The 21,757-nt window shown below is 38.6% G+C and overlaps 1 protein-coding gene across 1 annotated transcript in view; it reads left to right on the forward strand.

Moving 5' to 3' along the window:
- Positions 1 to 13,153, forward strand: part of rad54b (RAD54 homolog B) — a 29,562-nt gene extending 16,409 nt beyond the window's left edge. Inside the window, exons 8-16 of the mRNA XM_017723826.2 lie at positions 281 to 506; positions 2,292 to 2,499; positions 3,323 to 3,462; positions 4,935 to 5,237; positions 7,747 to 7,892; positions 9,119 to 9,380; positions 10,518 to 10,584; positions 12,338 to 12,538; positions 12,724 to 13,153. Of these exons, the coding sequence (XP_017579315.1) occupies positions 281 to 506; positions 2,292 to 2,499; positions 3,323 to 3,462; positions 4,935 to 5,237; positions 7,747 to 7,892; positions 9,119 to 9,380; positions 10,518 to 10,584; positions 12,338 to 12,538; positions 12,724 to 12,947 (1,777 nt within the window). The 3' untranslated portion in view covers positions 12,948 to 13,153. The remainder of the gene's footprint in view (positions 1 to 280; positions 507 to 2,291; positions 2,500 to 3,322; positions 3,463 to 4,934; positions 5,238 to 7,746; positions 7,893 to 9,118; positions 9,381 to 10,517; positions 10,585 to 12,337; positions 12,539 to 12,723) is intronic.
- The last annotated feature ends 8,604 nt before the right edge of the window (positions 13,154 to 21,757 follow it).

Genomic DNA, 21,757 nt, shown 5'->3' on the forward strand with positions numbered 1-21,757 from the left:
GTCTGCTCAACATTTTATACACACTGCAGAGTATGGTAGCAAACTGCTTAATTGTTTCTATTGTTTCTAATCTATCAACAGCCAATTTTCGTCAAATTAAAATATAAGTAATAATGTTACCACTGTACCATACTTTTGTTACCACTGGTTATTTGTTTAGGACCACAAAAATGGTCCCTTAATATGATCGAATCATTCTAAGTATCTTTTGGCCATGTGTGTATGTGAGTTGGTCATCTGTTTCTGTATCGCGTATGTCGGTTGGGCATGTCTTTTGCAGGTTAGCTGGACGCTGCGGAGCGATTCTAGCAGATGAGATGGGTTTGGGGAAGACCCTGCAGTGTATATGTGTGCTATGGACACTGCTAAGACAAGGCCCGTATGGTGGTCAGCCTGTGTTGAAGAGGGCACTTGTGGTGTGCCCTGGCAGCCTGGTGAAAAACTGGGCTTCAGAGTTCATCAAGTGGCTTGGAAGAGAGAGGATCCATGTATACACTGTTGACCAGGTGTGTGTATGATTTTTTTGTTGTTTGCAGTGAGGACTGTGTTGAATGTTCACATTTGTGAGCCTTTTTTTGTACAACGTTAAACATCAGAAATGCAGGAATGCAGCAAATGGGCCATTGACATGACGTGCATTTATTGTGTCCACTGTTTGCCACCCAAATTATTCAATAAATACATGACACACTTAAAATGATTCATTATGGACATTATTTATTTGGTCATTATAGTGTCCATATAAAATTTGTTTTATTTATTTATTTGGTGCAACCATCCAAACTTATGTATTGATTGAGTAAACTATCAAAAAAGCTGTCATATACATTTCTAATTAAAATAGATTGGTACAATTTTAGGTATGAAAATCTGCAAGTTGCAAAGTAAGGCAACTTTAAAAGTACTCAGCGCAAGTTCTTACTTCCACAAATGCCAAGTGGCATATTCAAAAACAGAGGACTTTTATTTTGACATGCTTTTACTAAAGAGGGACCAGCGAATTGCTTTATAAAGAAGATCCCAAGTGGCCTTCATTGTGTAATGCCAAGGTCAGTAACCCTTTCACAGATTTTGGAAAAAATGTAATTTTTGAGTTATGGTTATATAGTTCAGTTTGCTATGGCCAATGGTATGACATCAAGAGAAGGGTGAACATGTGTAATTTTTAAAATTTTTTATTTATTTATTTATTTATTTTACCCGATTTTCTCCCCACTTTAGTCGTTATCAACGCTAGGAGGATGAAGGCTAGCACAGGCTTTCTCCGAGACCTGTGAAACCAGCCACCGCTTCTTTTCAAATTACCCCTCATGCAACGTCATGGGACAACCAAACACGCTCGGAGAACCGCCAGATCTGTTATATCAGTTAACAGACGTCTGCGCTGACTAGCATCGTGTTGAGTGATTGAGGGAGAAGGGGGGCCATCCTACCCACCCAGAGAGAGCGAGGCCAATTGTGCTCTCTTGGACTCCTGACTACGGATGGCTGTAGCATCACCAGGGATCAAACTTGCGATATCCTGATGACCAACGCTTAGACGGTTTTCATTGCGGTGCCACCTGAGGGCCCGACGATTAGGTCTTCAGCCTCGTGCCTTGCATACAGAGATTTCTCCAGAAACTCTGAATCTTTTAATCATATTTTGTACTGTAGATAATGAAATCTCGGAATTCTTTGTGATTTTACTTTGAGAAATGTTATTCTTGAATTGGTGCAGTATTTGCTTGCACAGTCTTTCACAGAGTGGTGAACCTCTCCTCATCTTTACTCTCTGTTTTTTCCCCATCATGTTACTGACTGCCATTTAATGTAATTGCTTGTGAGATGTTCCACCAGTTGATTTTTGTGGCATTACACAACTTTATATATAACTACGTTCTGGTTGGCATGAAGAATCATGTGTGACAGAAAGTACAGTGAATACAAGTGTTCGAATGAACTGATCCCATTCTAAAAACTTTATGTGGGGTCAAAAAAAGATCTATAAACGATTTTATACTAAAAGTTAAACATACAAATACTTACAAGCAACATATAAATACTTTTCCAAAATGAATAATTGGGAAAAAGAAGCATTTGTGATCCGTATGTGTTGTTACTGTGGACAACTGCCTTTAAAGGGTGGGCATATGCAAATTAGATTTCTGTGTTGAGATAGCCTAAACAAACTGGATTTGTACCATTTTGCAATATGACTTCTAGACTTGGTTTATTTTGAGTAAGATTTGTATGTTTTCCCCACACTTGTTCCTCAGGATGTTTTCTAATGTTGTGTGTTGTTTCCGCAGGACCACCGTGTGGAGGATTTTGTGTCCTCTCCTCTGTGTCCAGTGATGGTGATCAGTTACGAGATGCTGCTCCGGTCAATAGAGATATTAAAGAAGGTAGATTTTGGTCTGGTCATTTGTGATGAGGGCCATCGGCTTAAAAACAGCAACATCAAGACTGCCAGCGCCCTCGCTGCTCTCGCCTGTGAACGTCGAGTGATCCTTACAGGTCAGTTAAGCATGTACATTCAACAAACAAAACATTGTTGTCTGTTTTTCTTTCACTTTCCTTCTATCATTGAGATATTATTCATGAGTGGTAATTTTTGAGGTCTGAGTTTCTATATTTGTGCGTATTTGCCACACTATATCGTCAACAAATCATTCAGTGAGAGAGGAGAAATTCAGAGCAAGCACTGCTCATTTAAGATTTTGCCACAGCATCTCATCTTTTTCAAGTCATCAATCCACAGATCATTTTTTTCAAAAGGTTCAGGGATTGATTAAGGTGTTTGACAAATGTAAAATAATTCTTTATGCTTTCTAATTGTGGGATTATGAATGCTGACCTTATCTGAGGTGAGTGAGGCCTACAGTTCCTTAAATGTCCATAGAGTTCTGTTGTTGCATCCTGAATGAGTCATTACTGTGCTCTTGGAGGACTTTCGGTAGGAAAGCCACTCCTGGCAAGAGTCACTACTGTTCCAGGTTTTTTCCATTCAAAGATAATGGTCCTCACAGTCCTTTGACCTTAGAACTTACTTTATAACCCTGTCCAAACTGATTAATGTGCAGTTCATTGGATAGGAAGTATAAACAGCATAAACTGTGGCAACTGGAGCAGTGGTTTACTACGATTATTAGAGCCTATGTAGAAGTATAATATGAATGCTGATGTGACTGAAAGCAAAGAAAATTTCTGTTACGTATGTACAGGTTCAAAATTTTGCAGATGGAGAAAAATCTGATTTTACCCCCAGAGCCTAACAGTAAAATCGGTAAATAATAATGCTTGTAGTAATTTTATTGAATGTTTGTGTGATATTCTCCAGGCACTCCTGTCCAGAATGATCTGCAGGAGTTCTACTCCATTATTGAGTTTGTGAATCCAGGCATTTTGGGAACTTCAGCAGCCTACAGAAAGATTTATGAAGAACCAATCATCAGATCTCGACAGCCCACCTGTACTGAGGTAACACTCTGACAAAATATACATATTGATTTAATTTTATCATATTAATTTAGCGCTGTCAGGTTTACTTAATTGAACTGATTGAAAAAAAAACACTTAACAATTAAAATTTACCTTGTTGGTGAACTGACAGTGATTATTGCTAATTTGTATAAAAAAATACAGATGCACTAATTGGCTCCTAGTTTTATTTATTTTTGTGTGTGTGTGTGTGTGTGTATGTGTGTGTGTGTGTGTGTGTGTGTGTGTGTGTGTACGTGTACACAAGTGCATGTACATGCACACAGTGCTATCCACAAATATTGGTACCCCTGGCAAACATGAGCAAAACAGGCTATACAAATCATTTTGTATTACTTATCCTTTTGATCTTTCATTCAAAATGTTAACAAAAATCTAATGTTTATTAAAGTACAATGATGAAAAAGCCCTGAATCTTATCAGGAAATCATTTTTTCTTAAATCTGTGTGTGCCACAATTATTGGCACTACTTCGTTAAATACTTAAATAATGTGCAGCCTCCCTTTGCAAAGATAACAGCTCTGAGTGTTCTCCTATAACACTTAATGGGAATGAAGAACATATGGCAAAGGATCTGAGGATATTCCTTCATACAGTCCCTCTCCAGAGACCTTCAGATTTAAAGGATTTAAAACTCTCCTCTTCAGCTCATCCCACAGGTTTTCTATGGGGTTCAGGTCAAGGCACTGGAGTGGTCATGGCAAAACCTTGTCTGTTGGCCAAAAATTTGTCAAACTGTAGGAGCTTGTTGGTCCTTGAATTTTCTGGCCAACCCCCAAACAACTTGTGGGTATATAGATGGTGTTTGTAGTTTGGGAGACATTGTGATGGAAAGATCGAACTAATGTCTGAATCTGTGATTCTTGGATATCCTTTATATACTGAAGCCATCCTTCTCAGTGTGTGTGGGGTGAATATAGACATCTATCCTCTCCCTGGCAGATTATTAACATATCCTTTTGTTTTAAGCTTCTTAATTTTTAATCTAGTAGCTATTGTAGCCATTTCCTGATTTGCTCAGCTCAACAACAGTGTTTGATTGACTGGAAACCTCACTGACAGTGAAAATGCAAACAGGGCTGCAAATACATTGTAATGTTTGGCAGAGCTGTAGCACAACGAAGAGGAAATGCAATTTACAATTGCATTTTAACATGTCAGAGTCAGGCCATTGAGATAATGAAAATTAAATGTCAAAGCTCTTTGCTTATCCATATTTGCTTTTTCCAGCCATTATACACAGACATGCAAATGCAAACACACATCTTGCTTTTTAATTATTTTTTAAATAATGCATACATCCATAGGAAATACAATTGTAAATACACTATTAAAATTTTTTAATTTGATTTTGAAAAATGTCTGGAATATGTTGCTGTAGATTTGGTAATTGCAAAGAAATTCAGTGTGAGAGGAAGAAATGTATAAAAAAAATTCTGATCTGTTTCAGGAAGAGAGGGTAATGGGTGAGGAGCGAGCAGCAGAACTGTCGAGGCTGACCAGTGTGTTCACTCTGCGTCGAACGCAAGAGATCATCAATCGCTTCTTACCAGAGCGGTTGGAATGGACGGTCTTCTGCAGGCCAACAGAGCTCCAGGTGCAGCTGTATGACGCACTTCTTTCTACACGATCTGTCAGGGCCTGTCTGTCCGCGTACAACACGCACACATTCACACACAGTCCTCATCTTATCTGCATCAACGCACTCAAGAAACTCTGCAACCACCCTGGGCTCCTCTACAATACTATAAAGGTAAATGATCATATTAAAATAATATTAAACATGTGCCAAAATGTCTAATTTACATAAATGCCTTGATCAGCCAAGACATGTTTGTGTCCAGAGTCTTCTTCTTTAATGTTGCTCTGGACTGACAGGCTAATGTAGCTAACAAATACTAGAAGCTTATAGCCCACCATTAGCATCTTGCTAACCATTGTTGTGGATTCAGTTAAAAACAGCTTGCATTGCAAAGTGAAAAATAAATCAGTTTTATACACCAGTAGTGGCAGAAAATGAACATCCATATTTATTAAAGGTAAAGGCTTCACAAAACAAGAACAGTGTTATTCTGAGCAACTGAAAATCCAAAGGAATTGTTTCAACTTTTTATACACTTCTGGGGAAAGCAGGTGTACCCAACACCTCCTTTGCTCCTCCGCTTATAGATCATATTAAAATGGGTACACCAGTACTTCTTCACTATTATATGCTTATTGGTCACCAAGTCTAATCAGCATAATAATTTTGAACCACATCCAGGTTTGCCTTAAAATGCTTCCTCAATTTCATTGACTAGCTTCCAACATTTTCACCTTCAAAATGTTTCCCATTATTTCCAGCTGGTGTATAAATAAAAAAAATAACAGTTCACTAAGGTCAAGATTTTAATGTTTGACAGTTTTATATGGCCTTGCTAAACCAGCCTTATTCTAAATATTCTCTCGTGGTTTTTCTGGACTAAAGTTGTTTTGAACCAGCAAAGCCAAGGCCATTGCTTTTAAATCTCCAAACTATTCACCGCAGTATCTTATAGACTCTGCTACAGAACCCTGTTGCTCAGAAACACATAGGATTTATAGGAATGATAGAAATCCTCCACACCGTGTGCCTAAAGCATCACACACTATCCTCAAACCATGTTGAGTTGTTATGTAATCTCAAATAGACTTGCTTGCACAGTTTCTGACACTGTGTGACCCTGATAATTGATCTGAGACACGTTTACCACTTCTATGAGCCCCAACTCCATTCTTGCTTGTCATCAGTGGTACACAAATATTAGTTCAGCGCACTAGGCTCTTTGAACTATTCACCGATGCTTGCGCAACTCTGTTTGTCTTTAAGGAATCATTTTGCAAAGCAGTAAATTAATTTATTAAAAAAATATTTGATCAGCTGAGAGGTGTTTGGTATCCACAATTTATTCTTTAGTTTGGAACTGGAACTGTTAGACTAAACTTGCTAATAAACCCTTGAAGTCAATAGTCCCCCTAACCATTTCTTTATATACATTTCCTAAAACTCCATTCACACAAATCGCATTCAGAGTCCTGTTGTTGTCAGTGTCATTTGGAGCTCAACTTTTAATTTGTTTAATAAGAAACAAATCTATAAGAAAGTTTTTTTTAATAAGAAGCAGAGCTGGATATGTGGCTGTTTATTATGAGGAATAAAATTAGCATGCATTCTGGCTAAAGCTTTGGGAAATGGAAACTGAAACTGAGGAGCAGGGATGCTCTGTTAAACAGAGTACTATTACAATATTATAACTTTTAGGTTTACTGCACTTTAATGTTGCTTGAACTCTTTTTTGCAGGTAATGTGGCTGTCTAGCATACAAACTTATACATTTAATATTATTTTGATTGTATTGACATTTCAGCTGTGTGTGTCTGGCTTTTTGCTTGCATGACAGTTGATTGTCAACTTTGAGTAGGTTAAGATTCTGTAAGTTCAAGATTGAGAAAAGATTAGCTTGTGTATAAAACAAATTTAAACTTGATATTTATCCGCACTCTCATTGCAATGCTTTATTTGTGCTGTTTTAATAAGAGCTGCATAAGAGTAGCAACCAGACAACGAACTGCCAATTGAACATCACTGGTTGCTCTTAACAGACTTGCTTTGACTAGTTTACACTTTATATTATTCTCTTTATAGGCTTTAATCTGCCTTCACTAGAGTAGGCGGAACAGGTCAGAAAGCTAACCAGCTGAGAGGATAATTCTACAGTAATAAAATCTGAATTCAGTCCAAGCCTTTAAAGAAGGGGTTACTCAAAAACTGAGAAGTACAAAGTAAGAATGTCACTTGCGTGCCTGCTACGAGTTGAAAATGTATGTATTTAAAATTCAATATTGCTTTCTCTTGTATAGGGTAAGGTTTCTGTTGATAGATTGATGACATGTGTAATATGTTATCCATAGTTTTGTTCATTCCCACATTTCTGTCATGTTAGGGTGTTATGAGCATTTAACATATTGTCTGTTTATGCTTTCCTGGGAGTTCTGTCCATAAGTCACTTAAAACACCTTGGATCAGAGTTGGATACAAGGCAATATTCAAAAGAATTTTGAAAACTGAAAATATTTTGTGATTGTAGCCCACCTCTCGTGTATAAAACACACAATTAAGTGAATTTGCTTTAACAGCACAGTACTTTCCTTCTTAGCACATTTTCTGGAGCACATGTTCCACATAGAGAGGTTTATTTTCCATATTTATTTTCTTTACCACATCTTTCTGGTCTCTGTTTCAGGAGAACACTGAGTTGTATGAGGGCCTCTCAGTAGAACTTTTCCCTGAGGCTTACTCCACTGGCAGCTTCTGCACTACGGACTCTGGAAAACTGCTGGTGCTCACAGACCTTCTGGATGCTATACAGCATGTCAACCGCACAGACAAGTACATTCATATACACAAATGCACTTCTTCAAAACACATGCTTGTGAATATACACTATATGGATAAAAGTACAAGGACACCCCTTTTAATTACGGACTTCAGGTGTTTTCTACACTCATTCCTAACGGGTATATAAAATCAAGCACATAACAGTGCAATCTCCATAGACAAGCACTAGCAGTAGACGTCCACAAGCAACAACTGCTCAGCCACAAATCAGGAGACTGCACAAATTCACAGGGTCAGTGCTTGTGTGTAGCTGAAGTGTGTAATTGCCTGTCCTGTATTGCATCACTCACTACACAGTTCCAAACTGCCTCTGGAAGTAACATCAGCACAAGAGCTGTGCATCATGAGCTTCATGAAATGGGTTTCCACAGCTAAGCAACTGTAAACACGCCTAAACAAGATCATTATGCGCAATGTCAAGTGTTGGCTGGTGTGGTGTAAAACACATTGTTACTGGATTCTAGAGCCATGAAAAAAATGTTCTCTGGAGTGATAAATCACACTTCACTCTGTCAGTCTGATGGGCGAATCTGGATTTGGTGGATGACAGGAAAATGCTACCTACCAGAATACATAGAGCCGTTAAAATTTGGTTTGAGGAGGGATGATGGTCTGGAGTTTACTTCCAAGATTGCCACTCAGCCCATTAATTATACTGAAGGGTAATATTAATGCTACAGTGTAGAAAGGCATGTTAGACATGTTAGTAATTATAGGCTTCCAACTTTGAGGCAACAGGCCCTTTCCTGTTCCAGCATGACTATGCCTCTGTGCACAAAGTGAGCTCCATAGAGACATGGTTTGGCAAATTTGGTCTGGATGATTTCCAATGGCCTGCACAGAGCCCTGAGCTTATCACCACTGAACACCCTTGGGATGAACTAAAACATTGATTGTGAGCCAGGCCTTCTCATCCAAAATCATTGCCTGATGTCACAAGTGCATTTTTGAATAGGCAGAAATTCCCCCACACACACACTCAAAAATCTTGTGAAGAGTGGAGGCTGGTATAGTTGCAAAAGGGGCCAACTCCATATTAATGCCTGTGGTTTTGGAAGAGGATGTCATATAGGTATGATGGTCAGGTGTCTGCATAATTTTGGCCATATTGGGTATCTCTGTGAAGCTTTTTGGGGTTTTGTGGTTTGTTTTATTTTCAGATCTGTAACTAAGCTGATTTACTAGGTATTTTTGTCCTGTGCCCTCTCCTTTTCCAGGGTTGTTTTGGTGTCCAACTACACACAGACTCTTGACCTACTGCAAGACCTCTGTGCTCACCTTGGGTACAGCTGGTGCCGACTTGATGGGCAGACACCTGTTTCCCAGCGACAGCGAATCGTTGAAGCCTTTAACAGTCGATACTCCTCCCACTTCCTGTTCCTGCTGAGCTCTAAGGCTGGAGGCGTGGGGCTCAACCTTGTTGGTGCCTCCCATCTTGTTCTGTATGATATAGACTGGAACCCAGCTAATGACATCCAGGTTTGTTTAAGAACAACAATGGTTAGTCCAGCACTGAACAACATGAAAAATTCAGCATAATTCTACACAATATTATTAAATGTAAAGTATTACAAAAGGATATCATCTCTACTCGTATAGGAATTCTGGGCAGATTTGCCATAGTTATTAATACTTTCCTACACTAGAAAACAAATATAGAATTGTTAAGTTTACTTTACTTTGGCAACTGACGTTTTATCTAAAAATATAGCATGTTTAACACTGGCATGGGTCTATTAAGAGTATGCATCTCTAATATCACCCACTAGAGGGTGCTGTGTGCACGAGAAAGTGTCAGTCTGTGACCTTTGTGCCGTTCTGAGAGGCATAGCAAATACACTTTGGGTGTGTGGGGTAATTTAATTTATATGATTAACCAGGAATGTGATACTTAGACATTTTCCAACCTTTGTTTATCTGTCAGAATTAAAGGCTGGTTTTGTTACTATGCCTTAAAACTGATATATGCAAACATTGTCTATTCTGATTGGCTGCCCTGTGCTCTGCCTTCAAAAAGCAGTTAATGCTGAAACACTCCTTATAAGTTCAGTGAAAATGGGTGGGGCTAATCTGCTGTAGACTGAATAAGTGGATAAATGTCAATGCACTGGTTTTCATGACATCCCTAAAACAATGAACTGTCGTTAGTTTAAATATATGGACTGCATGGACCTGGGAGTGAACAGTCTGTTTTGAAATTTTACCAGTGTTTACATACTACATTAAAACTCTTATTTAAAAAAGGGAGAAAATTGGCAGTAATGTTCACTTATATATGATTATTTGGTTAAACGCTTCTTCTGACAACAGTTTAACTAGCCAAGTCCTAATTGTCCAATAGAACTATGAAATCTACCCTATCTGTCATTTGAGCTTGTCCTTCTTATTTATTTAATTGTCCTATATCTACACTTCCCTAGTGCACCATTGATTGGCTAGATACATTATTCAGACTAAAACAATAGAAACGTAAGGCTATTGCTGTCAGAACTGAATAATGCTCAGGCAAAAAGGGGGCATCTTGTAAGTAGATTCCAAAAGCTGAATAAACCTCTGTTTTCTGCCCTATAAATGGCTGAGTAATGTGTTTTGATATACACTTGTTTTCATGTTCAGGCCATGGCCAGAGTGTGGAGAGATGGGCAAAAGAAAACAGTTCACATTTACAGGTTTCTAACTACAGGTAAGATAAAGACAAAACTACTCACACTGCTATAATCACAATGCTTTTATCTTTCCCAGACCAGTGCACCTTTTGCTAACCACAGCCCACTATTGTGATACCATTATCACTTCTTTATCTCTACCACTACAGTAACACCAATACCGCTCATTGCTTCTGCGCTCTGCTATAACACCGCCATAAACTTTACCGTACCATAACACCACTATAAACTTTAGTCATGGTGGCTTGCCTTGCAACCTTCCTTTGTCTAGTTTTGTTACTGCTTGAATGATAATGACAATCTTGCAATTGAAATAGTACTATTTAATTTCAATTTGCGTTTTTTAAAGATTTGTGACATGCAAGTATTACTCTATGAAGTGATATATTTTGGTTTATTACATTTGACTACAAATGATACTGTTTCATCATGTGTGTTTGCACAGTCTTACACTGAAGCTGAACAGAAGAGTTAGACAAAGGAATATTCAAAATTATATGCTCAAAAATATATAGACATCTGTCCTAATTTCTGAATTGTGTGTATAGCCTTTCCAGAAGAGTAGAGGCTGTTACTGCAGCAAAATGGGAGCAAATTCCCAATTAATACACTTGATTTTATAAGGTATCTGCAAACATTTGGACATATGATGTAAATGCTTTCATACAGGAGGATTTACAGTGGTATTTAGCATTAGTAGTCTTGCCCCAAGGCTGATACAAATGCAAGTACATTTCCAGTCAAAACGGCTATTAAAAACACAACACAGGATACACCCTGAACAGATCACTAGTTCATCACAAAGCAAACAGACAGAATGACATATACATCCACACACACCTAGGGGCAATTTTGCATGTCCAATTGATCCTCACGTGGGACTGTGGGAGGAAACCGGAGTACCCAGAGGAAATCAACGTAGCCACACAGTGAACATGCAAGCTCCACATAGAAAGGACCCTGGTGGCTCAGACTTCTTGCTGTGAGGCAACAGCACTACCCACTGCTCCATTATTTGTTGTGCAAATGACAAATAAAATTGAAACTTGAAAATTGAAACTAATACCACTTGTATATGAAAGGGATAAATCAAAGGAAAATAAGTGGAAAAATGCAGTAGGTTCTAAAAACAGGAGTTAAAAAACATAATTAAGACATATAGAAAATGCAACTAACAACTGATCAAGACACCATCAAATAAAGAATATGTAAAATTTTTGTCTTTGAGAGATAAAAGTGAAGCTCCTTTTATGTTTCAGATCTGAAAAATCCACAGGTAGTTCTGTCCATAACAGCACTGTGAGAAGACAGCTTAACGCTGTGGGTCTGAAAGAATGTGTAGCTGTCAACGAGCCGTTACTAAGAAAAGAAATACACTAAAAAGATTGCCACCAACTTCTAAGACTGAACTTTGGAGGAGTGGAAAATATCCCTGCAGATGCCTTTGAAAAACTGAAATAAATGTCTCCCGAAAACACTGGAAGCTGTATTAAAACCAAAGTGGGGACACTAAATATTGAACAATTAGATATTAAGTTGTTGAAACGTATGTAATATGTTAAATCTGTGTTTTCTGCTTTTTTTCTGATGCTGAAAAATGTTGTACTTTCTACTCATTTGCTGTTTTGACTGGAAATTAAATAAAAGAAGGGTGGTCTTTGACCTTTGCTTCTTACTGTATTTGTCCCACCCCAAGTTTGAAATCAGCCAAGTGAAAATAAGAGGTTTCTGTTTATTTCCAAATTATTTTGAGTATTCACTTTTTGTCAGGTACCATAGAAGAAAAGATCTACCAGAGACAGGTGAGTAAGCAGGGCCTTTCGGGGTCAGTGGTGGACCTGGGCAAAAAGGCAGAGCACATCAACTTCTCTGCTGAGGAGCTCCGTGATCTCTTCACTTTTGACCCTAATACCACCTGCCTCACCCATGACCTGCTGGACTGCGACTGCTTAGGGGATGGAAGCACACCAGGTAACACAAAGATATAAATAAAAAGACACACACACACACATATATGTTTGTGTGTGTGTGTGTGTGTGTGTGTGTGTGTGTGTGTGTATATATATCTTACATTAATACCTGTCTGTATGTCATTACATTAGTATAATTACTGTCTGCTCTGTGTGATGGATGTATATTCTCTGTATGTTTGACAGGTGTGGTTGAAGAGGCAACCTTGGCTGAAGGGAGGGCATGTCAGTTGGGTCGCCGTGCCAACAGTGCCAGCGTTCCACAAAGGGTCAGCATGTCTGAGCTCATGCATTGGAGACATTTTTCTGGAGCCATTCAGTCATATGGCGATATTTACCTAGACCGCGCCCACCGACATATCACATATGCCTTCCAGAGCACCACTTCTAAAACTCAAAACACAGTTTAAGAAAATCTCTCATACAAACATAAAATGTGCAAGCATTGAGTTTGATAGATGTACAGTTGTATGGCAAAGTATGAACACCCCATTCAATTAAATGTTTCATGATCTTCTAAGTGAAAATGAGTCAACACATCCTCCACAGAGAACACACTTAAACAGGACATTTTTCTGTAACTTTTATTCCACAATGTTGATTTTTTCTTCTTCCTTTGCAGTAAAATAACATAATTATATCAATTTGATGTATATATGCTGCAAGTTGTTGTCTTGTTAATAAACTTTTCTTTATACTGTACTCACTGAGTTATGTCATATTTCCAAAGTCACGGTGGTGGACATTGACCATTCATCATACCATCTGTACCTGACACCTCCAGTCAAAACTGTTTGGTCTCCTTTCATTTCAGACATTTATACAGCTATATTTAGACCTGTGGCTAATTATTGCATTTGTATTTTTAAATGTGTGCTTTTTCACAGGGCTCCAGCACCAAATTTAGCAGTTCCCGTCTGGTGGAATGAATCAGAACAGCATGCAGAAATGTTTGCAATGTAATCACAAACCTCAATAGTTAACAAAAAACCATTGATTACCATGGAATAACACAAACACTTTAACGCTGGGTAAGCGTGTTCTTTACTATATGATCTGTTGCAGTTGGCTTAATGACTAACATTATAAGATTACAACTGACCAACATGCTGCTATGGTGGTGGAATCTTGCTGATAGCCCAGATGGTCAGTATGATGCAACTGTCAGTCAAATTCAGCCTCAGTGAGCTCTATGAGTTACATAAATAACATCAGAATGCAAAATTGATGGTCAGTCTAATAGCCATAATCAAAAAACTGGGAAGGTCATTGTTTTGTACTTTTCCTCAGTATGAAATATGCTTTCAGCTATACAAACAGACTAAGATACAAGCTTTTGACTTTTCTCTATAAGCATTATTGTTAAGAGCATTGCTTTGCTATGATAATGTTTTAAATGATTCTGGTGTGACATAACAGTAGTGAGTCATAGGCTTTTTGTCTTTTCTCTGTGTGCGTCTATGTGTCTGAAGGTGGTTGATAACTGTTTGAGGGGGTGTCAGGTGTGTTTGTGTGGCCTCTTCACTGTTTAAAACTATCCAGACCATAATAGTGATTCCATAGCAACTGTTTCTGCTCAACAGCGTAAGTCTTTCTTTTTTCATTCTGAACAGAGGTGATGTTCATCAGTTACCACATGATGCAGGTTGCATAACGATTTTTTCATAAATATGCTTTAGAAGCTGAGTCTCACTGTTCAGACCTTGGCTGTCGTTGGGCATGCTTTTACCATTCTGAGACGTATGAACAGCAATTAGCTGTGTTGGTCATTAGGTTTGACGTGGACAAGGCTGGATGGCGTCTGTCCGGTAGAAGATCTAAGAGCTGTTCATATTAAACAATCCTCACTTTGTTATTTGGGTTGCTTAGAAATCCTGCTTTTCTCCATGAGTAGTATGTGGCATAGATAAAAACAGTAGTAGTACCCATGTTTGAAGCTGAGGTTTATCTTACACTGTCCTGTCAGAAACCACATATCATCACTGTCAGATCAAAACCTTTCAGTGTAGGTTAATATAACAAGATTTTATTCTTAATCATTTTGGACAGTTTCTGTTGGTTCATTCTGAAATTCTGGTATAAATGACAGCTAGTATATTCCAGCTTTGGTAAAAAATAAATAAATAAATAAAAAACCTAAAAACATTCTTTCTGTCCACTCAGTGCCAAAGGAGTGCTTCTGCACACAAGAATGCCACACTAGTGGGAAACTCACTTTTTTTTTTTTTTTGTGAGCCCCAAGTTAATTTGGGGGCTTGTCAGCAAAATAACAATGGTAGCCACTGATAGTTGTATTAAACACTGGTTGTATTTCAGTTATTCAGCAGCCACACTGAACAGAAAAAAAATACAAACACAAAAATACAAATATAAATACTTAGAAATAGAAATGCATAGTATTTCAAATATTTGTGATGCTATTTTAAGATTTTATCTTTTCAAGATTTTTTTTTCCACATCTAAACTGAGAAATAAACATTTGCTCACTGATTGGTGGGGCTCACCCTATATGGTGACCAAACTAACATCTTCTGCCCTGCTGTAACCTCAGTTAACCTTAGCTTGTTGGATGTAGAGGCTAGTTTGTTCACTTGGGGTATGTTTTTGCTAGAAAAGCCCAAATGACATTAATTTTAATTGTTTATACCCATAACATTAATGCACCATATAACATGAGCTCACTAATTATTGGCCATAAGACTGAGCATATAATAGCTATTTATGTTTGCTGGCTTATTTGGCATCAGTAAGCCAGACTAACTGAGTGTCATTTTACTCCTGTAAGCATTTTCCTTTCAGTTTCAGTTCTGAGTTACAAGTCAGTTTGTGAAATTTCTGCCCTAGTCAACTGTAAGTGGTACTGTTGTAAAATGGAAGACTATAGTAGCAACAATAGCTCAGCTGTGAAACAATAGATCACACAAGTTCACAGAGTAGGCCTGCCAAGTGTGTAATGCATTAAAATCACATATCCCCTGTTGTATCCCTCACAGTGGAGTTCCAAGCTGCCTCTAGAAGAAACATTAGCACAGGAACTGTATGTTGGGAGCTCCATGAAATGGGTATTCATGGCTGAGGTCACTATGTGCAATACTAAACGTTGGCTGGAGTGGTGTAAAGAATGGCGCAACTGGTCTTGGGAGCAGTGAAAACATGTTTTTGGAGTAATGAATCAAACTTACCTTCAGTCAGTCTGATGGATGAATCTGGTTTTGGCAGATGCAAGGAGAATGCTACCTACTGGACTGCATATTGCCAACAGTACAGTTTAGTGGAGGTGGGATAAAGGCCTGGGGGCTCTTTTTTAGGATTTGGATTGGCCCTTTAGTTACAGTATTGGGTAATGTCAGAGATGCATCATACAAAGACCTTGTAGACAGTTAAATGCTTACAATTTTATGGCAACATTTTGTGGAAGGCTCGTTCCTGTTCCAGCATGACCATGCCTCTGGGCACCAAGCAAGATATAAAAACATGGTTTGATGAGTTTGGTGTGTAGGAATTCATGTGGCCTGCACAGAGCTCTAACCTTAACCCCAGTGAACACCTTTAGGATAAACTGGAACATCGATTGTGGGCATGGCTTTCTCAGTGCCTGACTTCACAAGAGCTCTTTTAATGGAAAGGACACAAATTCCCTCAGACGCACTCCAAAATCTTGTGGAAAGCCTTTGTAGAAGAGTGGAGGCTTTTTATAGCCACAAAGAAGTGTCCAACTCCATATAAATGCCAATGATTTTGGAATGGGATGTCCAACAAACTCATAGATGTGATAGTCAGGTGTTGACATACTTTTGACCATATAGTGTATTTCCACCATACAGTATATATTAAGTAATAAAACAGGACAGAACAATAGAAGGTCTTTTGAGTTCTGATTTGAGGGCATACCAATTAATAGACATATTTATTTGTGGAAGTAGTTATGCATGCAGTTTGTTTTTTAGCTAAATGTATTTCCATTTTAAAGTAATGAGTGAACTGCTGCAGGAAGAGAGAGTAGAAGAGGTTGGAAAGGAGCTTAAACACAAAAGCAGCTGAGAGGGGACAGAAACTGATACTACAAGCAATGAAAATAGCACAACATCAGCAGCAACTAAATAATGTAATATGCAAATTAGTGTTTTGATCACATGGGTGTACCAACAGCTTCAGATGTATTTATTTTAAAACCTGGGAATTGAACCAGCAGTTTTGTCTTTAGATAAAGGTATAGCCTTTCTCTCTCTCTCTCTCTCTCTCTCTTTCTCTCTTACTCTAATCCCACTATATACAATGCTCGATGGTCAGGCCTAAAGTAACTCATCCCCCTCTTATCCTTCACTTCCTTAGGCACGGCCCAGTTACTACAACAGGATTGTCCTGATTGCTCAGGTCACTGCGTCTGAGGATACACACGCCCAACTCCTAGCAGCACCATGTAACAAATGCAAATGCACACCATCTCCCAACAGAAATAAAAATGGATTTTTATTCCTAGCAACCTCATTCCAAATATAATGATACAGATCTGACACCTATTCTCCTCCAGAAAAATTAATAACTTATACTTAATGGTCCTTTTGACTAGAAATTGAATTACTTCTAGGGGGCATTTGCACAGTACTCTAGATACATTTTGTAGGTTTACAGACTGTAGACAGACGCCCTTATCCCCCTACCCTGTCAGTCGTAGAAAACCATATTACCCTGCTGACTAAATATTGGGGTTTCTCCACAGTACTTTATTGTAAACCTACACCTGTGGGTTAGGTACACCAAAAGTGCACCTAAAATGGCTGAGTGTAAGTACACTGGCAAATAAACTTCAGCGTGTAAAGTGGGGTTCAAAAGTCTGACACCACATTGAAAATCGAGGATTTGTTTCTATTCAAAGCTGAAAATAAAGTTTTCAAATTCTGAAAAACTATTAAACAAAGATAAGTTCTGTGGGCACCATCCTGTGATCAATGATGAAGGACTAGAGGATGACCAGTACAAACGGGAGCTATCCTTTCTGAAGGCGAACCAACAAGAGTGGACAGTGAGTGGACACAGCATTTAAAAACTCCAGTTTAATGCTTTTTAGCTGAAAGCAGTGCGTAAACATGCGTTTCCAAATGTTCCATTCACTCCCAAGTCCATACTGTCCATATCTATGAATGCGATGTCACCAAAACCAGCTTATTTACATTATCCACCTACTCAGCTTACAGTTTAGTCCCACCCATTCATGATGAAGTTATAAGGTGTATTTCAGTCCAGTCTGCTTATGGCTGCCAATTAGAACAGAGGTCATTTACATGTATCACTGTTCAAGGCACAGTAACAAAATCAGTATGTTAAATTCTATGGAATAAAGAGAGATTGTATATTGGTGTACGAGGAACTATTACTCCTGACGTTGTCAATAACAGCATCATTCAGTGAATCTTTAAAGCAAAAAGGGTGAAATACCAAATAGTAACCAAGACTCTACTTTTGACCCAAATTGTAATGCTGATATTAATTTGTAATGAAAAATGTTGTATTAAAAGAGAGTGCAAAATAGAAGCATTTTCACTTGTGGGCTCTGGCTTTTGGAACCCCACTGCAACATCCATAACACACATAAATCCCAATAGAGTATGAGTAGCACTACCTACAGCAGTCACATACGGTCAGTCTCATGGCAACACTCCAAAGACAAACACTCCCACACACACAGGCCAAGGCTTTAAATCTCTATATGGCGCACACACACACACACACACTCACTCACTCAGCCTGCTCTAGTCAGCAAATCCTAACGTATGGGTCCCAGGACCAGGTTCCCAACAGTGTCATGTGCGCTGTAGTGCATGTGCACATCACTCTCCAAAATCTGCAGGCTTTGGGGTCTTTGTTAAAGCTATTTTAGGCAGATTCAATCCACCATTTGCACTCTATCCCTCGCACCCCCTTATCTGCTTGGCCTTGTTTCTGATGTGCTCTGCAAGAAAGGGATGAATGAATGAGTGGGGAAGAGCTAATCCAGCACTCTGCAGTGATTTCACCCATCTATCCCCATTTCTCTATCCCTATCCGTGCTGTATATAGAAACACAATCAGCATAATCTAGCAATTACATTAATAGCTCTGATTATAATCTGCTATTTCTTCTTCTTGGGCCAATCCACAGAATGAAATTAATCTGTGTGGGTGTGTGCGCATGTGTGCATGTGCACGCTTTTTGGATTCAGTGAGTGAATGTACTAATATATTTGCCAGGCCCTATGTAGGAATATGTGAGTTGTACCCCGGGATGGATCGAGTAACCGTGTACTTCAGTTGACTGATAAGTAAAAATAAAAATACAATGTCAGAAAATAACTTTAATGGGGTTAAAGAAAAAATCAGGTCCAAAATAAGTACTGAGCACCCTATAGAACTGCAGTGGAACTTATAAATTGATCTACAAGGATGAGAACTAAAGTCTTGTAGATGCTACTATTGAAAACTACAAATTAGAATTTCACTTAAAGGGACACTGGCCAAAATGAAAAATTGAACCAATGATACAACTGTTGTGAACATGCTTGCTTCTATACTTTCAGTTGACGCTAGAGTTAGATTTTCAAGTTTGAATACTAGGAAAACCATCTTGTGTTAACATATCTTGAAAGTGGGAGGAACCACAAGTGTTCTGGGGTGAATTTTTGTATTGGCTGTTTTGGGTTGCTTTTTCCATTTTCTTTAGATGGTGAATGTAGAACGAAGGCAGACAACTATAAGGTAGGAAGCTGCAGCCATATCCCAGTGGTACCTGTCTTCAAATCATCATCACATTGGAGCAAATAAATTACTCAAACCACAGAAATGACTTATGAGATCATGAGGACAGCAAACTAAAAAGTAAAGCTAGCAAGCCACTTGGCTAAATAGAAAGCTTGTCTTAGCCCTTCTTTTCTGCGGTTGAAAGTTTCTGGTGTCTCTCTTAAACTGCATGTAAACATAATCACTGATTTCCTTATGATATTCAGTGGCTGAGGTAGGAGAATGCTGGCAGACAGGAATGATTGACACTACTGTGATTCTCAAGGGTTGTATAATGTATTTACATAGGGCATGCTGGGTATTGTAGTGAGAAAACACTGATGAACAATACAATGAACATGATATAAAACTGAATTCTTTCAAACCAGTGAGGCTGAGGGATGTAAAACATTGTAGAATATTGCATAACATAGCAAAAACCATATTAAACTCTAGTTTTTGACTTGAATGCCCCTACATTACAAATACAAGTACATATACCTGAGTAAACATAATGGTAATTTAGTTGTGAAGTACCAATACAGTCCTGCATTTAATTAGTGCCTACAGAATACGACAACAACTACTACTAATAATAATACTAATGATGATAATAATAATGGGTTATTCTATTGTTATTATGTCCAACTTTTTTGTTCTGTATAAACCCTTTTTTAAAAATCTGAATCTGAAGAAAAAAAATCTGAAGAAAAAAAAAACATTTAAACATGCAAATGGTTCTATATACTGTAGAATCATTCCCTTCACGAAATCCTTGAAGAACCTATTCTTAAGCGTGTACTACTGGAGAGCTCTTGCCCCAGAAAGTTAATTCTACCCTGATTGATTAGTCTCTGGTAGCTTGTCTGTTACTGATAGTGTTAAGGTTCTGAGAATGTACACTGGATAGTGGTCTATAAATCAAACACTGAAAGAAAATGTTTTTACTTCACCTGTATTAATATTTACTGTGACTGGTTTTGGCAGTGGAACTCAGCTGACTCTACCTGGTGTGATAGGGTTGCTTTCACCAGGCCTCACCTACGGTTGCCATGGTAACAAGTGAATTAGCGCAGCCACCAATCATCTCTGGTGTCTCCCAATTCTCCTTGCCTCAAGAGAACAACCAGTAGTGACTTATGCTGAATAAGACGCTGTTTGTGTCTTTAGACACTTTTGTTTATTTATGGTGTGCAACGACCAGACTGTATTTCAATACAGCTCACCTGTATGCTCTAGAGTTCTTAATCAGTATTGAGTCTGTCATAAGATTCCTGTGGAATGGTCATGATGATCCTCAAGACTTCCAACCCCTGCATCATTTTTTTTGGAGTAACAATTCTGCTTTACTGTCATATTGAATGGCTTACAATCCCTGACCTCATATTGAATATCCTGTATCAGTTGGTCGTCCACAATAAATCGTTCACTAGACTTTTATCAGCTTATCTCATGGATATGTTTGAATCAGACACCTCCGTTTAACCTCACTTGTAAATTTGTACTAGGTGTGCATATTTACAATCTCTCCCATACAGATATGTAATATATTTCAATATATGGATTTCAAATATGTGAACATAAATTAGCATATATGGATTTCCTTTATATCCTTGTCCATAACCTGTCAAATATGGACATACTGTGATCAAAATGCACAGTCCATCTCATGAGCAGCCTTCCCCTCACTACAGGACATTTATCACACCAGGGTCATCAGGAGGGCCCACAACATCATCAGGGACAGTACACACCCCCAGCACAGACTCTTCACACGCCTACCTTCAGGCAGACGCTACAGGAGTGTGATGTCCAGGACTTTCTTTATGCTCTTTAAGGAGTGTTTTTCCTGCTACTGCCGCCCACGGCGCTGCTTGGGGGTCTAGACTGGAATATCTGGAAAGCTGGTTTCTATTGTAAGAAGGAAACACCACGAAAACTGAAGTGACTGAATGTCGTGCCATTAATTCGCAAAAAAAAAAAAGTTTCTAGTCAGGCGATGTGATCCATCTTAACGCCCCTGCCGCTCGAGCGGGAACGCCTGTTAGCCAGCCTGCAAGTCGCGAAGTGACGTCAAGGAAACCGTGGTGTCTCTGAGCTTTTTATAACGGCGCGCCGCTCCGCGAGCCGAATGGGCTCGAATAGTGGTTCAGTCCGATTCAATTATACGAACCGATTCTTTGGTTAAGTCCATGTCAATTAACCTCCCTCCAATTGGACGATTCGTCGGTTCACAAGTCACAACTTTATTGTATTCTTTTGGAGTGGAGAATGAATGTGACGTGTGGTAGTTCTGGTAGTCCGACTTAAAGCGCAGTTGCTATAAAATCAATTACGTTTGTACTTGTGTATACATCAGTTCGAATGATTCATTATAAAGAACCGATTCACAAGAACGCTTCTTTCACGACTCGGACGGTGCTATAAAGCTCGTTACGCCGCGGATTAGTGACACAAAAGGGCTCGA

Source organism: Pygocentrus nattereri, chromosome 24, assembly GCF_015220715.1.
Source record: "Pygocentrus nattereri isolate fPygNat1 chromosome 24, fPygNat1.pri, whole genome shotgun sequence".
NCBI classification, from domain to species: domain Eukaryota; kingdom Metazoa; phylum Chordata; class Actinopteri; order Characiformes; family Serrasalmidae; genus Pygocentrus; species Pygocentrus nattereri.